The 21,994-nt window shown below is 52.2% G+C and overlaps 1 protein-coding gene across 2 annotated transcripts; it reads left to right on the forward strand.

Moving 5' to 3' along the window:
• The first annotated feature begins 855 nt into the window (after positions 1-855).
• LOC102945757 (cytochrome P450 2G1) lies at positions 856-13,287 on the forward strand. Of its 2 annotated transcripts, none has more exons than XM_007070917.4 (9): positions 856-1,726; positions 3,209-3,371; positions 6,126-6,275; positions 6,784-6,944; positions 8,174-8,350; positions 9,547-9,688; positions 10,668-10,855; positions 11,741-11,882; positions 12,081-13,287. In XM_007070917.4, exons 1-9 carry the CDS (start codon positions 1,547-1,549, stop codon positions 12,260-12,262), a joined length of 1,485 nt encoding a protein of 494 aa, XP_007070979.2. In that variant the 5' UTR covers positions 856-1,546; the 3' UTR covers positions 12,263-13,287. The 2 variants fall into 2 exon arrangements, with proteins under 2 accessions (XP_007070979.2, XP_037740330.1); XM_037884402.2 differs by having other exon boundaries at positions 1,583-2,827; positions 12,081-13,218.
• Positions 13,288-21,994: the final 8,707 nt, after the last annotated feature.

The raw sequence follows: 21,994 nt of genomic DNA on the forward strand, positions 1-21,994 counted from the left end.
TGGACTCGCTGTGGGAAGCGCAGGGAGGGGCAGAGGAGGCTGAATGCTCCGAGGTCAGACCCAGGAAGGTGGAGCCGGGTGAGCTGTGTGTCCTGCAGACAGGCTGCTCCCAGAGAGGAGACTTCCCCAGAGTCCTGCCTGGCTTCGAAGGGAGCAGTTCCAGAGCATCGCCCGGGGACTCCGTGACACCCCCGCAGCCCAACCCTGTGCCCCAGACCTGAGCCCCTCATCCGCGGCCCCACCCCAGAGCCTGCACCCAGCTGGAGGCCTCACCCCCCCACACACTCCAATCTTCTGCCCCAGTCCTGCGCCCCTCATCCCCGGCCCCACCCAGCAGGAGCCATCACCCCCCGCACCCCAACCCTGTGCCCCAGCCCTGAGCCCCTCATCCCTGGCCCCACCGCAGAGCCCGCACCCAGCCGGAGCACCCACAGGGAAAATGGTGGGTGCTGGTCACCCAGTGGCAGCCCCACATCAGAACTTCCTCCTCCCGCCATCGCCTCCTGCCCCCCAGGGCTGCACTGATCAGCACCTCCCCGGGGGTGTGGGAACCAGCCTCCAGCCCCCTGGCCAAGGCATGTCGAATTGCCTGTCTCCAGGGGGACAGCTTCCACCGGAGAGAGTGAAAAAGCCCCACAGCAGAACACCCTGTAGCCCGGGGTCTCCGGGGAGGGGTCCAACTTCACCTTCCAGCCCCAGGCCAAGCAGAGTGGGGAGGAGAGCTGCCCACATCCCAGCAGAGCGCTGGAGCGGCTGGGCTCCAGGCAGCGAGGGGAGTGCCTCCTCCTCGGCCCTTTGATGTGGGTTTAGGTGGGCTCGGAGCACGCCTACCACATCCGTCCGTGCAGGTAAGCGAGGCGGGGAACGCCCAGCCAGAGGATGTGTGGCTGCGTACTCCTAGAAACTTCGGCACTTGCTTGGGGACTGCAGGCAGCAGGCGAGCAGGGGGGTTGGAGGATCTCCGGGGTGCCTAGACGTCCGTGCCTGTGTCCTTTTCTGGAGCTGCGTCCTTCCCCAGGCAGGGCCCAGCTTTCTCGCTTTTAGCACCGGCTGCCACATGCAGAGACTCACCTCCACGTGTTAGTGCGGAGGCAGCGTGCGGGAGATCGCCGTTCGGCTCCGTGTCCCACACATGGAAATATCTGTGTGGGTTCTTCGCAGGTCACTGCCCATCCCCAGCTATCTTGCACGGGTGTTTCTTGGAAGATCATTGCTCTGCTGCCTTGATCATAAGACTTGGCCACATGGCCTGGGCTTAAATAAGCAAACAGAACAGCCTCAAGGACTCGGATCCCAGAAGGGCTTTGACACGGGATGTTTTACAATCCCCTCGTGATTCCAAAGGCATTCAAAAGGCCAGCGCCCCGGTGACTGGTGGCAAAGTCACCCACGGACTGTCAATTTCTGAGTTGCGCCCAGCTCTGGGGAATACCTACACATCCAAACACCAGGTGACCTGGATCATCCTTCCCAGGTAGCACGAGATTCAGCTCCTGGAACCCACATCTGAGCCTCCAGCTGCTCCTGGCCACCGGCTCCCCGCGCAATGGAGCTCGAGGGATCAGCCACTCTTGTCCTGGCTGCTGGCATTTTGTGCCTGGCTTTGCTCTGGGAGTGGAAACAGCAGCAGCAAAGCAGAAAATTTCCCCCTGGACCGACTCCTCTGCCGCTTCTGGGCAACGCGCTGCAGCTGAGCCGGGGGGACCTGTTCACATCACTGATGGCGGTAAGTCGGCGGCATGTGAAAATCAACCCTCTGGAGATTCCCAGGGAAAAGCCAAGCGGAGCTAAGGTTGAGGGTCCTCACCTGTACCTTAGGGTAAAATATATGAGAGGGCTGTAATAATTTTCCTACAACCGAACATTGTAAACCCGATTAAGGTTACACTTAAAAGAAATTCAAACATGTTAAATAACCTTAACTTTGTCCTTTGACACCCCTAATACATGTGCGATTAAGTTCAGTGTTTGCGAGCTCAGCAAAGATGAAGCCGATTTTTACAGGCACATTAGAAATGTTTCCCACTTATTTTGTCACAAGACAGAATTAACTTTAACTCAGAATTTCCTGGGTTTATAATGAGCTGTTATGGGCTAGTTACAATTCCCTTATATCGTGTACTTTACTGTATGTTATTGAGATGTATTCTCAACTGTACCTCCATCTTGATGGACTCGTTGTCTGGGAATTTCCACGTGTGTGTGTTTCAGTTAATAATTCCATACATCGACAGTAAACAAGAAACCGAACGTGAACGTTAGCATGTGATATTTCGGAAGACATCAATGATCAACCTTCAATCTTGTAATGAAGTTTAAGGGTTGGATCTGCTGGCATGCACTCTCTGCTCTCACCTGCTCCGGAGCCAGAGAAATGCAAAGTAGCCAGAGGGAGTGCATATCAGATTTCCCCTCTGCCTCCTGGCCTTCAGTTACCCACACCTGCCTAGCCAGCTGAGATCTGGTGCTACAAGGAGCTTTTTTTGGGGGGAATTCGATTAATAGACACTTTTTGCTGTTTTTCATAACTGAACAGCGATTTGTCAACTGAGGCTGATGCGTCAGAGCGTCAGAAAAACGCGCACGGAATGGCCCTCTCTCCAAAGGGCCCATTGTTCTCCACGAGTGCGCAGCCGGGAGTCTGCCCTGATTCCAAGTCTCCCGGTCCTTTCTCAGCCCAAGGCGAGCTCAGCTATTGTCTAACAGCTGTCGATTTTTTAGCCCCCCCTGAGCGAGTGCCATTCCCTCGTTAAAAGGTTTTTCTGCGTATATTCTTCTTTGGAGAATGAAGCAACAAACATAATTCCAGTTCCCACCTGAATGCCCGGTGAGTAATTGGCGTCTCGGTGGTGTGATACATTCGATAAATGCTCAGACAATATCATATTGTTTTGTAATCTAGGCAGGTTTTCGCACCACACCCAGCCCCATGATAAGTGGGCCAGGGGTACCTCACGGCTGAAATGCAAATGAAACGAGAAGAGACTCATGCAGAGTCGCTGAGTCACCCCTGTGGAAAAACGTAGGGGCCAAATCCTCAGACGTCACTTTCGCTGATTCCCAAAGGGCCTCTCTGGACTTGGACAGGGAGAAGTTCTCACAAGGGATATTGGCCAACAGCTGATCCTTTCTCTAGGCCCGTATTCCTCCCTCGTCAGTGCAGCATCTGGTCTTTCCTTCTTCCCATTGACGCTCCTTCTCCTTGCAGCTGCGGGATCAGTACGGCCCGGTGTTCACGGTGCTCCTGGGCCTGCGGCGGGTGGTGGTGCTGTGCGGGTACGAGGCGGTGAAGGAGGCCCTGGTGGATCACGCGGAGGAGTTCAGTGGCAGAGGAGGCATGCCCTCGCTGGACAGGATCTTCCATGGTTATGGTGAGCGGGAGGGCACAACTGGCTTGCAACCTGTGCAGCCACCGCGTTCCTCCTTGTGGCCGGCTGCCGGCCGCCGGACCTTGCCAGAGCATCACCCCGCCCTCTACCCAGCTCACCAACCGGTCGGGAGTAGGGCCCTCGTCTGGGTTCACCCCGCTGCTCCAAATCAGGCAGAGCAGGGATGAGAAGCTGGCTCTGGCACAGCCCCGGGGAGCGCCCCACCCCCCCGCTGGGTACTCGGGGGTCACGGCCACTCGCTCACTCACGTTTCTTTTTGTCTGGCTGGCGGGTTTTTTGGTGACTGGTTTCCAAAAGGCTCGGAACAAAGACAGATTTCAAAACTAGGCTGGCCAGCTTTCTAACGGCACAAAACCGAACACCCCTGCCCTGCGCCCTGCCCCGCTCCTTCCCCAAGGTCCCACCCCTGCCCTGCCCCTTCTCCGAGGCCCTCCCTGCTTGCTCCATCCCCCCTCCCTCCATCGCTCACTCTCCCCCCACCCACACTCACTTTCACCAGGCTGGGGCGGGAGGTTGGGGGGCGGGAGGAGGTTGGGTGCAGGCTCCGGGAGGGAGTTTGGGTGCAGAAGGGACTCCAGGCTGGGGCGGGAGGTTGGGGTGCGGGAGGAGGTTGGGTGCAGGCTCCGGGAAGGAGTTTGGGTGCAGAAGGGACTCCAGGCCAGGGCAGGAGGTTGTGGTGCGGGAGGGGGTTGTGTGTTGGCTCCGGGAAGGAGTTTGGGTGTGGAAGGGGACTCCGGGCTGGGGCAGAGGGTTGGGGTGCGGGAGGACGTTTGGGGTGCGGGGTCCCTGTAGCCCCTAGAGCAGGGGTTCTCAAACTTCATTGCTCCACAACCCCCTTCTGACAACAAAAATTACTTCACGACCCCAGGAGGGGGACCAAGGCCCAAGGGCTTCAGCCCCAGGTCCAGGGCCTGTAACCTGAGCCCTGCCACCTGGGGCTGAAGCCCTCTGGCTTCAGCTCAGTGCTGGGTGATGGGGCTCTGGCTTTGGCTTCATCCCCAGCAAGTCTAAGCCGGCCCTGGTGACCCCATTAAAACAGGGTCGCGACCCACAGTTTGAGAACCGCTGCCCTAGGCGCAGGGCGGCCAGGGAGGCTCTGTCTGCTGCTCTTGCGCCCGCAGGCACCGCCCCTGCAGCTCCCATTGGTTGCGGTTCCCAGCCAATGGGAGCAGCGGAGCCGGCACTAGGGGCGGGGGCATCGCGCGGAGCCTCCCTGGCAGCCCATGAGCCTAGGGGCCACAAGGACCTGGCAGCCGCTTCCGCGCAGAGCTGGGGCAGGCAGGGAGCCTGCCTTAGCCCCGGTCCCCTGCTGCGCTGCCGACCAGACTTTTAACAGAGCCACCACCGTCCCTTTTCAACCGGGCGTTCTGGCAACCCTACGCCACAAGCACTGAGATTTTGGGCTCGTGGAATTCACTTCTGGATCTCTTTGACGTTGGCCCGTCCTCCCTTATTGGACTGAGCGGTCGCAGGGCTGGGGGGAAGTGACAGATAATGAATTCCCGAGGTCCCCTAGGGAACTATCCAACTTCCCCCTGAGAGCGACCCAGAATCAGGGGCCAACGCCTTCCCAAGGAGCCTTGATATTGGGAGGCTTGGTTTTCGGGGGCTCAGAGGTGCAGTACCCACAACTTCAACTGGGGGCGATGGAAGCTCCCGGTGCTCAGCACCTCTTTAAATTCAGACCCCAGGGGTCTCACGCTGGGCAACCAAAATCAGTGGCCATGGAGTCCCATCCAGTTCATCCTCTGTTGTTTCCTAAAATGCATTCACCTGTGATTGGCTAATAAAGTGTCCCACAATTTCTGCCCCGTGCTCCTCGTTAGAACCCTTGGGCTTCACACTCGATAGCTGCTTGTCACCCTTCTGATCCCTGTCGTCTTCCCTGAGCCACACCACCTAGGTTAGTCTCTGGAAGGCCTCGCTCGGCCCCCCTCCCTAGAGTAGCTGAGCTTCTCAGAGAGCTGATCCCCGGTGCGCCCCGGGAGGTGGGTGTGTAGCTGGATTTGCACTTTACACATGAGAAACTGAAGTGTTTATGTGTGAGTCACTTCCCCTGTAAGTACTTCAGTCACTGGTCTGGAAAATGGGAATTATACCACAGACGGGGAGTGAGTGGCAAAGTCGGGACCCAAAGCCAGCCCTCTTGAGTACCAGGCTGGCACCGTAACTACAAGACCAGTCTTCCTATAGCTCCTTTAACCTTTCCCCTGTGTCGGTGTCTGCCATACCCTGATCGCTTCTCCAAACACCCCCCGGCTCAGGAATAACTCCTTCCACACAGTTAGCATGTCCCAGCCTGGACCCACCGTGTCTAGACTAGCTGTGTCTCCTAACACCGGAGGTCAACATTCAGGAGCGGGAAGATACAAAGATAGAGTCAAACTGCTTGATGAGAACTTACCCTGGGGGTTAAAAGAACATGTTTGATGCCAGGAAAGCCAGCGAGATGCCCTGGGGGATTCCTAAGCAACGTTCAACCGGTTTCACCGGATGCAGCGTTTAGCAGAACTGGGCCTGTCTTGCAACAGCAGCATTTGAGAATAATGACTTTGACGGGACGTTGACTTTGAGCGATGGATTTCTCCAGGCAAGACAGCCAACCCAGTTTAACGATCCCACTGATCCGCTTCATTTTCTGTTCACAAGCATGTTCTTGCTGACACCCCTCCCTTCTCTCCCTGGCTGGTTGTCATTTGTCCCTCAGCCCCGTCTGTTTCCCGCTCTCGTCCTCAGGGGTCATCTTAGCAAACGGCGAGCGGTGGAGACAGCTCCGCCAGTTCTCGGTCGCCACCCTGAGGAGTCTGGGGATGGGGAAAAGGACCCTGGAAGAGAGGATCGCGGAGGAAGCTCGGTGTCTGGTGGAGGAGATCAGGAAAACCAGAGGTTTGTGTCTGTCGCGTCAGGGCTGCGGGGCCTCGGTGGAGGGTCTAAGTTCTCCACACGCGGAGGAGGGGCAGGGGGTCTCTGTTGCTCTCGCTGGAGGCTCCCTGTGTTGAGCTCTTCTGAAAACCTGGCCCGTAGAGCCAGGCCTGCTGGGCCCTGTTCCTCTCCCGGCCTCTCCCTCACTTCGTGCCTTGGGCAGTGGGCATCAGCTGCCCAGCCATCGGCTTCCTCAGCTCCAGAGCAGAGAGGGTCACACTGGGGAGCGGAAAGGGGGGCAAGTCCATGCATCGAGAGATTTCAGTTTCTACCTCCCAAGAGTTGGAAAAGGATGAAAAATCCCCCTGGTCCCAGCTTGGCGAGGAGGAGGGGGCGCTGCCCATCCCCACACTTCATTGCCCCTCGCGGTGAGCCATTAACCCCAGGCGGCTTTGATGGGCGAGGGATATTCCCCCTCTTGCCGCTCCTGGCATCTCCCGGCAGCTGAGCACAGTCTGTTCTGCCACCCCAGGTTCTCCCTTCGACCCCAGCCTCCCCGTCAGCCACGCCGTGGCCAATGTGATCTCCTCCATCGCCTTCGGGGACCGCTTCGACTACCAGGACCAGACGTTCCTGAGCTTACTCGACGTCATCCAGAGCCTCTTCCTGGAGCTGACCAGCCCCTGGACGCAGGTGGGTGATGCTTGCTGGGGCCACGGGGGGTCTGTGCAGCCCAGGTCAGGTCCTGGAGTGGCAGCGAGCGAACAGATCCTTGGAAGGAGAGCAGGGAGGGAGCTAGGAATCCAGGCTGGATTTTACAAGATATTTAGGTGCCCAAAGATGCACCTAAGTACGCTGGGCACCCAACCCCCAAGTGTGACTTGGGAGCCTGTCTGCATCTTTGTAGATCTGGCCCTTCATCCCTGACCGCTCCCCACCCTCCTGCAGTTGGATGGAGAGCCATCACCTGGGGCTCGGTCCTGCAAAGATCCCAAGGCCTTATCCCTCCTACTGGCCCCAGTGCGTCACCAGACACCTGTTACAGAGGGCAGCTAACTTCACAGCTGCTGGTGTCTCCCACTGAGCTCATCCCTCGTCCCTTGTGCCTTCCCTGGGCCCAGTCTGATGCCCACCAAAGTCAGTGGGACCCTGGGTGTGGATGGCAAAGCAGCAGGCGTGGTCCAGCACACCTGATTGCTACAGCACTTCATACCTATGCCTTTGGGGTGCGGAGCAGCCAGTCTGTTGGATCTGGGGCACACACATGTGAGTAGCTCTATCCAGGCATGGCACAGAAATTGGGCCCGGCCTGGAAAACCTGGCTCAGCAGCTCACAAAATGAGACTGTGGGATCCCAGCCGAGGAGGCGGGACATCTTGGGAGGGGCAGAAGTGGCGTTCCTCCCAGCCCAGAACCAAAGACGCAGGCGGGGATTCCAGGGCTGGACCCCGCTGGAGATTTTATCACCAGCCTCTGGGGCTCTGGTGTCTTTTCTAAAAGCCCCAGCTCCTGGAGTCATGGGTTCTGGGTCAGACTCTTAGCCCGCCTCTTTTTTCTAACGCAAGTTTGCCCTCGTGTGTGCAGAGAGGAGCCTGAAAGCATGATGCGGAGCAGCTGGCTCGCGGACAGCTCTCCAAAGCCATCATTCGTCTTCTTTTAAAATCTCAGGATTTTTAAGCCACTCTTGCGACTTTGGGGGCCGGACTCATGATTTTGGAACGCCTGGGGATGGCCTCGCCGCTTGCGGCTGCTCCTGGGCTGCTCTGAGCCAGCTGCGGGAGCAGTGAGACAGAGGTCGTCGGGCTGCCTGAGTGGCCAGTTCCCCCTGGACGTCCAGTCGGGGCGGGCTCACAAGTGGCCGTCCCCTCCCTCTCCAGGCTGCTAAAGGAGCTTTCCATGTCTCTCCCGCCTTCCCCCCGCAGCTCTACGAGATGTTTCCAGGCATCATGCGCTTCTTACCCGGCCCCCACAACCGGATTCTTAAGCACGTTGACGTGCTGCACAACTTCGTCACCGAGCGGGTGCAGAGGAACCAGAAGACCTTGGATCCTGGCTGCCCTCGGGATTACATTGACGCCTTCCTCATCAAGATGGAAGAGGTACAGAGCTGTGGGGGCCAGGGCGGTATTTTAGGGGGGTTCTCCAGTGGACTCTGGGATGTTCCTTCGCACAGGCTGGGAACCACAGAGCCAGAGAGCATCACCACATCTGTCTGTGACCAATGGCCTGTAGAAAGAATCCCCTTTATCTTCTTCCCGGCCACGCCCTGGCTTTCCTTTCCCTGGATGAACACCGCAAGTGACGGGTGGTCCATAATTCCCTTGTGTCGCTTTCCTGGGGCAAGAGTTCGATGCACTGGGCCTGATTCTCCACTGCCCTGCACCCAGCGCAATTATTTATCCCAGTGCAAAGTGGGCGTGAGTAGCGTCTTAGGCCAGCTCGACTTGTTCCGGGGCAAACGACCCCACCAGGTCAGGCCCATGGTTACCAAACTACCTTTCCCATGCAAATAATCCACGTGCTCAAGCAACGGCTGGCATTGAAACCCCTTCACGCTCACAAGACAGCGCCTGAGAGAGTTGTAAAAAGAAAAGGAGGACTTGTGGCACCTTAGAGACTAACCAATTTATTTGAGCATGAGCTTTCGTGAGCTACAGCTCACTTCATCGGATGCATACTGTGGAAATTGCAGAAGACATTATATACACAGACACCATGAAACAATACCTCCTCCCATCCCACTCTCCTAATTATCAGCAGGAGAGTGGGATGGGAGGAGGTATTGTTTCATGGTGTCTGTGTATATAATGTCTTCTGCAATTTCCACAGTATGCATCCGATGAAGTGAGCTGTAGCTCACGAAAGCTCATGCTCAAATAAATTGGTTAGTCTCTAAGGTGCCACAAGTCCTCCTTTTCTTTTTGCGAATACAGACTAACACGGCTGTTACTCTGAAACCTGAGAGAGTTGTGCACACCCAGGCAATGCCGTGTGCCTCCAAGCAGCCCCCATCCTCTGACCTATGGTATTTTGTGAGAGAAATAGGAGTGTTTTGATCTGAGGCTTTAATGCTGCCTGTTGATTCAAAATACTGCGTTAGAAATATTGAACGATCAAATTAACGTCCTCATTAGTTTTTCAGGTTAACTCACAAGTGTATTGGTCTGGCCGTGAAACCAGAGACCTCAGCCATGAATTCTGGAGCTGCAAATATTTCTCTCCTCTGTTTGTCACCCTGCTGTTTGGGCATCATTAGCTATGAGTTTTTTGGGGGTTTTTTATTTCCTCTTTCAAGGAAAAGCAAAATCCGCTGAGTGAATTCCACACTAAGAACCTGGTGCTGAGCGTAGTCCACTTGTTTTTCGGTGGGACGGAGATGGTGAGCTCCACCTTGAGATACGGGTTCCTGCTCCTGATGAAATACCCAGAGGTACAAGGTAATTAGTAGGGCTGGTTTAAAGGTTTCTGACAGAATGGGTTTCTTCCCCTCTATTTCAACAACATTGCGTTTAGAAAAGATCAGAAGGAAGTGTTCAGAAAACAGCCATGTCCCAGTTCGACAGTTTTGGAGCAAAACATTCCAATTATTCATCTTGATTTTTCTTAACTTTATATTATTGCAACTCAAATGAAATGAAAATGTTCAGAAAGGGTTTTGACCCAAAATGATTTTTTTAAACATTATTTTTGGCAGGAAATTCTTAAATTCTTTTGTGGCTGTGATGGTTCCATTTTGGAATCGAAACGAATTTTGAAATCACCAAATTGCCCACAAAATGGATATTCCGGTTCCCACTGTTTTGTTACCAGCTGTTACTCCAGCTGTGCCAATCAGGATGGAGACTATCGGTAACTGAGCCAACCGCGTGGACCAGAGAGCGAATCCAGAGCCCTTGTCTGGCCTCTTTCCGTGTCTTTCGCCTCTGTTATGGAAGCACTGGCTTCTAAGAAACTCTTCTACTGTATATAAGGGTGGAGCTGGGGTGGGTGCCGGGTTGGAGAATCTGGACTCCACCTCCCCAACCCCCCCACATCCCCGCAGCTCTAACGGATGAGGTGGACTTTGTGATTAATTCACTAGGCTGGAGGTCAGCTGCCGACCCCTTGTGTGAACTGCTGTCAATCACTAACTCCATACTGGTTAGTTCTCCGCCTGTCAAACAGGGGTAGTACTCCTTTGTATCTTGTCTACTGAGATTTTAAGCTCTTTCAGCAGCGACGGTCTTACCACAGGTACGTACAATGGGACCCTTGTCTCAGACAGGGCCTCTCGGTGCTACCGAAATACTAATAAGAACAGTTCAGGCAGCAGCGGGGCAGATCCCATGACCTGCCCCTAGACCACAACTTGGCTGGGGTGTTTCGTGCCACATGCTCCCTGTGTCCATAACATGCCTTCCACTGGTGTCTCAACAGAAAGGGTGCATCAGGAAATTGATGGTGTCATCGGCCGAAACCGCAGCCCCGCTGCTGAGGACCGAAGCCGCATGCCCTACACCCACGCCGTGCTGCACGAGATCCAGCGATTCAGCAACATCATCCCTCTGGGGATTCCGCATGCAGTGATCCGAGACACCCAGTTCCAGGGGTACATGCTGCCCAAGGTGCTGAGTCCAGAGCTTAGTGCGAACGCCCCGTTTATGTTTTAAAATACAACACACACACACACACACCCGGCAGCCACCCTTCATGGGAACCTGCCCTAGTGTCTGTGAACATTTCTGTTTCCCTCTCCTCGCGTTGTGCTCTGCTTAGCTATCGCTCTGCACCCCAGAGACAGCTGCATTTGAAATGTGGCTTTGAACAGACACCAGGATAAGATGATCATCACCTGAGCTTGCACAGGACCAGAGGAAATATGTGCATGCGCACACATGTCGAATACAGTTACGGGGTGCTCTCAGGCATTAGCAGCCCTGGCTCTCCATCGGCCTCTGTTTTATTCTCTAAAAAGATCACTACAAATCTCTGTTTCCCTGGGTGGGACAATCAGGCTGGGGTGTTGGGATTTCCCCATCCACTAAGTGGTGCTATTTCTCCATCATTGACAGCTGCAGTGTGGCTCAGAGGAGAGGGCCCAGGACTAGGCATGGGGACACCCAGGGGTGCAATTCCTGACCGCCTGGGTGTGGCAGGCAGTGCACCGAGGCGAAGGAGAGCTCCGACTTCAAACCAAGCCCCTCGCGCCTGGCTAGCCGGTTTGCACAAGCCATGCCAGCATCCCACATGCTCTGTGGAGCTGCGCTGCTGACTCTGGCTCCTGGGGAGAAGGCAAAGCAGGTTTGCTTTGTGGAAGGGTGTGAGACCAGTTACAGCGAGGGACTAGATGTCAGGACTCCTGGGTTCTTTCCCTGCCTCTGTTGTATACGTGGGTCCCAATCCTGCAAACACTCACATGTGCCCTGGCTAAAATAGATTGAAACTAATGAGGAAGCTCTCTCTGTGATAGCTAGAGCTGGCCAAACAACCAGAACCACCTCTCTTACTAGGGGACAGATGTTTTCTGCATGCTGGGCTCTGCCCTCCGGGACCCCAGACACTTCAGCGACCCAGAACGCTTCAACCCTGGGAATTTTTTGGATGAGAATGGCGGCTTTAAGAAGAACCATGCTTTTGTGGCTTTTTCCTCAGGTACCAGCATTTCTCCCCCTTCCCCAGCCCCCCATAGATCAGGCCTCATTCCTAACAAATGAACTCCTTCCAGGCTAAGTTGCGGGAGCATGGGTGTGACTGCGGAGTGTTGAGCTCTGTGCATGGAAGGGACGGGGTGTCTTGTTCACTCTCTGGGACAGTCAGCCAGGATTCCTTTATTTGCCTTTGTTCCCCTAGGGAAGCGGGTGTGTCTGGGCGAGGGTCTGGCCCGCATGGAGCTCTTCCTGGTCTTTACTTCCGTCCTGCAGCACTTCACTTTGCAGTCACCCGTTGACCCCCAGGAAATTGACCTTGCCCCAAAAGCGAGTGGATTTTGGAACATACCTCCCGAGTACAGGGTCTGTGCCCTCCCCCGCTGAGGAATCGTCAGCAGACATGCCAGGAGCGCAGTCACTGATCGTGAAACAAACAGGGTAAGCGTATGATGGCCCCAAGGTAGCAAGGCTGGACCTGTGTAAAGGAGGAAGTTTTTCCATGCTACGATCTCATTTGTAGGTCTTGACACTGCACATTCCTGGACAAGTTACCGCTGGCCGTCACTCACGTTTTTTCTTTTTAATGCCAAGATATCTCCAAAGTTGTGTACAGTTCTGGAATGGAGAGAGCCCTCAGATGGGGAATGCTCATGGTTTTGTGGTTGACGCACAGGATGCCTGGGTTCTATTCCTGGCTTAAGTGGTGGGGCTTGGGAGTGTGGCTTATTAGAGGAGAGGATGAGGAAGTTGTGCTCATGAATGTCTGTAGGATTGGGATCCAAGTATATGGCAGAGTCAGGAAAAGAACCCAAGAGTCCTGTTTCCTAGTCCCCTGCTCTAACCACTAGACCCCCCCACATACACTTTCCTAGAGCTAGAAATCCTCAGAATTGCTAGCTCTGGGAAGGGAGTGAGGGTCTAGCACAGCGGTGTCCAATAGAAATTCGATGCTAGCCATGATGCTAGCCACACTTGTGGTTTTGAATTTTTCTTATTCACCACATTATAAAAAAGCCACATGCATTAGCCACAATTCAATAGCCTATTCATCACATGTGGCTAGCGGTGAACGTATTGGACACCTCTGGTCTAGCAGTTACAGCAGGGGAGTAGGTGTCAGGACTCCCGGGTTCTTTCCCTCTCTCTGCCATATACGTGGGTCCCAATCCTGCAATCACTCACGCATGCGATGGCTGAATTAGATCGAAACTGATGCAGGAGCTCTCACCATGATAGCTACAGCTGGCCACAACAAACAGACATGTCCTTTGAGAAAAAATGAAAATATATATTTTTATTTCAGAAAGCTGTGAGTGGGGGAGGGGGAATAAAAGGGGGAGAGAGTGGGGCTCACCAAGATGGTGTGAAATGTTTTGACATGTTTTGCTGCAAAATAAAAACTTTGCACTAAATTTGTATCTTGGTCAAAGACATTTTTTTGTCAGAAAAATATGTCGCCGTGGGAACAGCAGATTGAAGCCGAAAGGGGTGACACCCAGAGGGGAAGGGAAACCCTGCTTCTTCAGGTTGGGAAGAACAGGGTAACCCCCTGGCTTCACTGATTAGTGCTTGCAATGTGCTTTGAGATCCGCACATGCAAGGGACTAGAGACTAACAAAATATGAGCGTCCGCTTGGATTAAGAAAAGCACAAGCTGAGGCCTGGGGAGGGAGCGTGGTCTAATGGTTAGAAGGGCTGACAGGGAAGCAGGACAGCCGGATTCTGTTCCTGGCTCATGTACTGTGTGTGGGACCTTTTTTTGCTTGGTGAGCCCCACCAGTTATTTCCCTTGTCTTTGTACACACATGGATAGCTGGGGCTTTTGGGGTTGACTCTGTCTATTGTATTTCCTGCTCCAAACGCGGTGCCTGCATATCAGTAAACTCTGTTCTGGTACCTGGCCAGAGAACACCTGTTTTGCTTCTTATCTGAGACAACCAAAGCCCCCCCCCCGCCCCTCTCTCTGCTGTTCACAGGCCAACACTAAGGAAATAGCCAGGTGGCTCTTAGGTTTGATACTTAACCAGCACTTTTCAGTATCAGCGGGTATCTAATGGTCCCCTACGCACACCCACGTCCATTTAGCAAGGCAGACTGTGGAGTTCTGATCTCAAGCTGGAACAGAACAGGAGGCTACGGGTCAGGGTTGTGGGGCGTCAGCAGGACTTTGTGTGGGGGGAGCCCTAGGACTGGAACGGCTGGGGGGTGCTGTGGGGCAGGGCTGGAGCTGCACGGGCAGAGCTCTGTGGAAGGGGCTCCCCAGAAGAGGAATAGAAAGGGGTGCTGCAGATTACAGCTGAGAGGCATTGACGAAGCTGGGTGAGGGGCACACGTAAGAATGAAGGCGCATTGGCAGAGGAGTGGCGTCTAGAACTGGAACTGCCTGGCCAGCCAGATAAACCAACCCCCGGCCCATTAACCTCCCTTTACACCCACAGCCCAGAGGGTGAGCAGACCCAGCTACCGGGAAATCTCTAGTCCTGCGAGACAACAGGGAATGCTACCAGGGTGCACCCAGAACATCCAGGCTTCACCTGCAGAAAAGGGCATGAAAGCCTCATTCTTCTTGACACTCGAGGAAAGGGTCGGGATTAAGTAGCTCCAGGTGGTGCCAGCGGCTTGGATCGCTCAGCACCAAAGATAAGGCGGGAAACTCAGAGGTACCCTAAGAACGCAGGATGGGAGAGATGTTTCCTTCCACCCGCTTACAGGCAAACAAGGTGGGGAAGAGACATGTGCGTCTGGGGATATGGACCTGCCTTACCCTGCCGCCCGGAGCAGAGATGCGGGGTGCCCAGCAAGGGAATTCGGTGCCGTTCGCGATGGGCTTGGACGAGCAGGGAGCTTGTGTTGTGGGGCAGTGCCAGCTGATCTGGAGCCTGCTCTGGCACAGGACACTCCGGACCCCCAGGCTTGCTGAGTAGAGAGATGCAGGAGTTTGGGAGTTGGGGCACTTGGGGGCTACGCCCAGGGTGGGAAGAGAGTGTGATGGAGTGGTTAGAGCAGGGCGCTGAGACTCAGGATACCTGAGATCTATTCCTAGTTCTGTCATTGTGCCACTGGAGGCAAGCAGGTGCCCCCCGAGTCCCCTGAACCCTGGGCATGAGGCCAAAGTGCCCCAAGGGCAAGGGACGAAGAGGGGCTGGGTGTTCAGTCTCTACTGTGCCGGGGCTCAACGGTCAGCAAAGCCCATTCGCCCCTCACCTGGGGCAGGGCGTGTCCACAGAAAGCCGTGTCCCTAGCCACCATGTGCGGTGCGTTGGTCTGTGAAGCGCTGGATTTTGTGGATCACAGCGTTGGTGCATGGCAGCTGGAGCCGATCCTCTGTCCGCGGAGCCTGGTTCCTTCCGACCACCTGCTCGAGCTCCTGGTGCCTTTTATCTGAAAATAGCCTGTGATGGACATGAGAACCCTGAGACTGTGAGCACGGGTCAGACCAACGGCCAAGGGAGGGAGTGGGGTCTAGTGGTTAGAGTGGGTGGCCCGGTAGCCAGGACTCCTGGGTTCTTTTGGAGGCGGGATCCCCGCTTTTTATTCCTCTCTTTGTCCCCCCATTTTTTCCAGTGGAATAAAGCAAGGAAAGGGGAGTAAAATAGAGAAAAGGTAAGAGGGGGAAAAAATCTTGGGGTTATTTTTGGGACAAACAAAAGGAGGATTTCAACTGGAAACACGACGAACAGCTTTGTTTCCAACTTTCGGGGCCAAAACAAATGAATTAATTTAAAAATGGAAATTTCCCCCTAGTGACAAAATTGGGATTTGTTGTCCAACCAGCTCCAGCGCTGGTAGCGTGGAGAAACGCCTTGAACAAAGCAGGCCTTACCGAACCCCGTTGTTATCGCCTGGATTTAGCGGCGTCTCCCCTCTGCCACTGAACTCTTCCCCTCAGTCCACCAGCGCTTCCTTCACAGCCTCAAATCCACACAGCACCACTGTACACAACCATGGGCACACAAGGGCACAACTGTTTCAGTAACCGCCCCCCTCCAACCGCCGTCCTTTTATCAGAACGAAAGGGTGTGTTGACTCTGGCTAAAGTTAAACACGGGCAGAAGTGTTGGCAGGATCCACTGCCTAGTTCCCTAGTTCCCAAAACGATCCAGCAAGCAGCGTGGGGCCAGAAGGTGCCTTGGCCTGTCCCCAGGAATTCAAATCCCTCCTGACCCCTCCGGTGGGTCAAAATGAAAGCTGGTTGGAATTATTCAATCAAAACAGGCAAATGTCAGTTCGGACTAAACTTGCTCGACTGGGAAATTCAGAATGAATAGTTGTTGTTCCAAACTGGCTTTTTCATTTCTGATATCTGAGCGGTTTGAGATTTTAGGGGCGGCCCCACCCCATTTCTCTCTCTTTTCAAACATCTTCCTTTTTGTTCCCAGTGGAAAAGGTGCAAAAGCAAAAAAAGTGTTGGGGGGGGATTTTTTTAAAAACAAACTTCCCCTGCCCCAGTTTTACTCCTTTGTCTACTTTATTTTATCTTTTCCAGTGGGAAAAACTGAGGGAAAGGAGGGGAACCCCCAAGCTATCAAAAACTGACACACAAATGTTCATTTCACTTCAGACTTTCCTGACCAACCATCAAAATTTCCCAGCGAATGTTTGCCAGTGAAAATATCTTGCTCAACATCTTTCCTGGGCGGCAGGGGAGGAAGATTTTTCACCCTATGATGGGGAGCGCTGGAGGTCCTGGGGGGAACTGACCAGCCCCTTTGCCTCCCCCAGCCCAAGAAGGATACAGGCTCTGAGGCACAGAGCCAGCCCCAGACTAGCCCACACCTCCATCTCTGACTCCTCGCCACTGAAAGAGGAACTGCTTGTCAAGTTGCAGCGAGATGCACTGGTGCATTCTGGGTGTCCGAAAAGCCAGACCTAGTCTGGACTAATGTGTTTGGGCTAAAGGGAAAGGGAGAGCTCAGTCTGTTCATCCTGCTCTTCAGTTCAGAGCAATCGGGACAGTTAAAGACTCCATCAATATGGAAACAAGGGGTTCTACATTTAAAGAGATAGTCGGGGTGGGGGTCTTCCCTCAGCTTCCCTTGTCCCAGCAAAGCCATAGGACAGCTGCCGTTCAGAGCCGCTGTAAAACCCAGGCAGTTGCTCTCATTAATGACCCCCCCACCCAACACGATGTGCAAGAGTTGCGGGGGGGTGTTTACCCCACTGCCTGGCTGCTTCTCAACTCGCATCATTCCACTGCACCTCTGTAAATCCCCTGCTGCGGTTTTATCCGCACATCATAATCTCCTTCTCTTCAGCCCCTGTCCTGAGGAGGCCCATAATTCTTCCTGCACAGTCGCCTGGGAACACAGTCTCCAGCTGCTTTCCGGCTTGAACAGTTTTAGCAGCCGATTAACCCCCTGTTCGGAAGCTCCTGTTCTCAGGGTCTCCTGTCCGACTGGACGCAGCCTTTTGCAAAGTTTCCGGGGGGGTCTTTCATTGCAAGTTCCTTGGCTAACTTTGCAAGACGTTCTTCCTTCTCAGCCGCTGTACGTCTTTACAGAAATGTCCCTTCGGAAGATTCCTGGTCTCTGTCCACATTCTCTGCTGATTTAATATCCTAATTTAATCATCTGGGTAATCATTAATCCAATAATAATAATAATATAAATAATATTTAATAATAACTAGCTCTTATAAAACAGTTTTCTTTCACAGACCTCAAAGAGCTTTACAAAGGAGATCAGTGTCTTTACCCTCTATTTACAGATGGAGAAACTGAGGCACAGGGAAGTGAAGTGAGATGTCTATGGCCGTCCAGCAAACCAGAGGTCGAACTGGACCCAAGGAGAATTGCTACAGTTAAAAAAGGCGGGAAATCCGCAGTGCTGAGAGGATTTTAATAAATCAAATATCAATGTTAGATCATTACGAAAATGCCAAAATCTCTTTGATATAAAGAGTGCGAGGCAAAATCTGATGGCTTTGACCAATGTTTGATAACAAGAGAGCGAAAAAGCCAATATCTGGGGGATTCCCTATAATAGTCAAGACTTAGACAGAAAGGGCAAAATCTGAGGCGAAAATGAAAATGCTTATATCTTTGACCCTTGGGGGGTAAAACCCCCTGGGATTAGATATTTATATTAACATGCTGCGTCTTGTCACACAGCGCAGCTCACTCTTGGACGCTGGCAGCTGGAAAGACATGGGACCTGAGGGCAGCTATTTCCCCCCCAGATTAAAAAGGGAGCCAGAAAGGGGCTCCGATCTGAGGGGATTTTAGATCTGTTCAATCATTAGAGAAAGGGGCTCTTTGTTCTCCCCCACTTCGACACGGGCATCGGGGTGGGGGGGACCCTGCTTTCCCCGGGGAAGGGCGGGGAGGATGCAGCCGGACAGCTCTGGGGCAGTTGGGGGCAATGAGGGAAGGGTGGAGGTTGGGCAGTTGGCAGATGGGGCCGGAAGGTTCCGGGCAGTTGGCGGGGGCAGCCATGAGGGAAGGGCAGTTGTTGGGTTGGGAGATGGGGCCGGAAGGTTCCGGGCAGTTGTCAGGGGGCAGCCATGAGGGAAGGGCAGTTGTTGGGTTGGGAGATGGGGCCGGAAGGTTCCGGGCAGTTGTCAGGGGGCAGCCATGAGGAAAGGGCAGTTGTTGGGTTGGGAGATGGGGCCGGAAGGTTCCGGGCAGTTGTCAGGGGGCAGCCATGAGGGAAGGGCAGTTGTTGGGTTGGAAGATGGGGCCGGAAGCTGCTGCAGTGTAAAAGGGAGAGAGGAAAAAAGAGATGAAATAGGGCAGGACAGCAGAACACTGTTCGATAAATAATTAGAAAAGGGATGGTCCCCCCCCCAGGCCAGCCACCCACACTAGTGCCCTATAGTCTCTCAATGTAGGGTAATGACTCAGGGCATCAGTTCTCCCCCCAGAGGGGGATTCTATCTCCTTCATTCATTAGAGAGGAACAGGGGTGACCTGTGAGGAGGCTTTCTGTCATTGTTTGATAATCAGCGAGGCAAATTCGGGAGGATTTTCGAGTCAGTGTTTCACCATGGGGACAAACCCAGAAAATGCAGAGGATCCGAGTTGTCCTTTGTTAATTTACTTAGTGGCAGGGTCTTTCCAATTCAGTCCAGGGAACGGGCCCCAGGAAGAGCGAGGGCTCATTGAGGGCTGCAGGGTCGCAACAGCCAACCTATCTGAGAGGGTTTTCGCAGGAACGGGGGAGAACACAATCAGCCCTAACCCAGAGACAAATTCTCCGGTCCCGGGCAGAGCAAAGCTTCCTCTCTCCGTGCCCACTGTCCACCAAGGGGGAGGGGAGGCCCAGAGAGATGCAGTCACTTGGCCAAGAGACACTGGGGCTGAGCTGTCTCCAAAGGGCTCTGGATAAGGGTGTAGGGAGCAGTGGGGCAAGGAGTTCCACAGATTGACTGTGTGTTGTGTGAAGAAATACTTTTATTTGTTTTAAACCTGCTGCCTATTAATGTCATTTGGTGACCTCTAGTTCTTGTGTTATGAGAAGTAGTAAACAACACTTCCTTATCTACTTCCTCCCCACCACTCATGATTTTATAGACCTCAATCATATTTCCCCTTAGCCATCTCTTTTCCAGCTGAAAAGTCCCAGTCTTCTTTAACTCTCCTCATACAGAAGCTGTTCTATACCCCTAGTCATTTTTGTTGACCTTTTCTGAACTTTTTCCAATTCCAATACATCTTTTTTGAGATGGGGCGACCACATCCACACGCAGTATTCAAGCTGTGGGCGTACCATGGATTTATATAGAGGCAATATGATATTTTCTGTCCCATTATCTGTCCCTTTCTTAATGATTCCCAGCATTCTGTTCGCTTTTTTGACTGCCGCTGCACATTGAGTGGATGTTTTCAGAGAACTATCCACAATGACTCCAAGATCCCTTTCTTGAGTGGTAACAGCTAATTTAGACCCCATCATTTTATATGTATAGTTGGGATTATGCTTTCCAATGTGCATTACATTGCATTTATCAGCATTAAATTTCATCTGCCATTTTGTTGCTCAGTCACCCAGTTTTGAGAACTCCTTTTGTAGCTCTTCTCAGTCTGCCTGGGTCTTAACTATCTTTAGTAATTTTGTATCATCTGCAAATTTTGCTATCTCATTGTTTACCCCTTTTTCCAGATCATTTATGAATACATTAAACAGCACTGGTCCCAGAACAGACCCCTGGGGGACACCACTATTTACCTCTCTCCATTCTGAAAACTAATCATTTATTCTTACCCTTTGTTTCTTATTTTTAACCAGCTACCAATCCATGAGAGCACCTTCCCTCTTATCCCATGGCAGCTTACTTTGCGTAAGAGCCTTTGGTGAGGGACCTTGTCAAAGGCTTTCTGAAAATCTAAGTACATTATCTCCACTGGATCCCCTTGGTCCACATGCTTGTTGACCCCCTCAAAGAATTCTAGTAGATTGGTGAGGCATGATTTCCTTTACTAAAACCATGTTGACTCTTCCTCAACAAATTATGTTCATCTATGTGTCTGACAATATTGTTCTTTATTATAGCTTCAACCAGTTTGCCTGGTACCGAAGTCAGGCTTACAGGCCTGTAATTGCTGGGATCACCTCTGGAGCCCTTTTTAAAAATTGGTGTCACATTAGCTACCCTCCATTCATCAGGTACTGAACCTGATTTAAATGATAGGTTACAGACTACAGTTAGGAGTTCTGCAATTTGACATCTGAGTTCCTTCAGAACTCTTGGGTGAATATCATCTGCTCCTGGTGACTTATTGCTGTTTAATTTATCAATTTGTTCCAAAACCTCCTCTAATGATACCTCAATCTGGGACAGTTCCTCAGATCTGTCACCTAAAAAGAATGGCTCAGGTTTGGGAATCTCCCTCACATCCTTAGCCGTGAAGACCGATGCAAAGTATTAATTTAGTTTCTCCGCCATGGCCTTATCATCTTTGAGTGCTCCTTTAGCACCTCCATCGTCCAGTGGGCCCACTGGTTGTTTAGCAGGCTTCCTGCTTCTGATGTACTTAAAAAGAAATTTGCTATTACTTTCTGAGTCTTTGGCTAACTGCTCCTCAAATTCTTTTTTGGCCTTCCTAATTATAATTTTACACTTCATTTGCTAGAGTTTATGCTCCTTTCTATTTTCCTCACGAGGATTTAACTTCCACTTTTTAAAGGATGCCTTTTTGCCTTTCACTGCTTCTTTTACTTTGTTGTTTAGCCATGGTGGCTCTTTTTTGGTTCTCTTACCATGTTTTTTAATTTGGGGTATACATTTAAGTTGAGCCTCTATTATGGTGTCTTTAAAAAGTTTCCACGCAGCTTGCAGAGATTTCACTTTTGGCACTGTACCCTTTAATTTCTGTTCAACTAACATCTTCATTTCTGTGTAGTTCCCCTTTCTGAAATTAAATGCTACAGTGATGGGCCGCTGTGGTGTTTTTCCTGCCACAGGGATATTAAATTATTATTAAATTATTAAATTATTCAAATATTAAGTATAGCGGTCCAGCTATATTCACCTCTTGGACCAGATCCTGTGCTCCACCTAGGACTAAATCAAGAATTGCCTCTCCTCTGGTGGGTTCCAGGACCAGCTGCTCCAAGAAACAGTCATTTAAGGTGTCAAGAAACTTTATCTCTGCATCCCGTCCTGAGGTGATATGTACCCAGTCAATATGTGGATAATTGAAATCCCCCATTATTATTATTGAGTTTTTTATTTTAATAGCCTCTCTAATCTCCCTGAGCATTTCACAGTCACTATCACCATCCTGGTCAGGTGGTCGGTAATATATCCCTACTGCTATGTTCTTATTATTAGAGCATGGAATTTCTATCCATAGAGATTCTATGGTACAGTTTAATTCATTTGATTCTACGCTTTCTTTCACATATAGAGCCACTCCCCCACCAGCACGACCTGTTCTGTCCTTCCAATATGTTTTGTACCCTCGTATTACTTTATCCCATTGATTATTCTCATTCCACCAAGTTTCTGTGATGCCCATTATATCAATATCCTTATTTAATACGAGGCAGTCTAGTTCACCCATTTTATTATTTAGACTTCTAGCACTGGTATATAAGCACGTTAAAAACTTGTCTCCTTTTAGCTGTCTGCCATTACACGATGTAATTGAATGGGACTCTTCTTTATTTGATTGGT

The sequence above is a fragment of the Chelonia mydas genome, chromosome 23 (genome assembly GCF_015237465.2).
Source record: "Chelonia mydas isolate rCheMyd1 chromosome 23, rCheMyd1.pri.v2, whole genome shotgun sequence".
NCBI classification, from domain to species: domain Eukaryota; kingdom Metazoa; phylum Chordata; order Testudines; family Cheloniidae; genus Chelonia; species Chelonia mydas.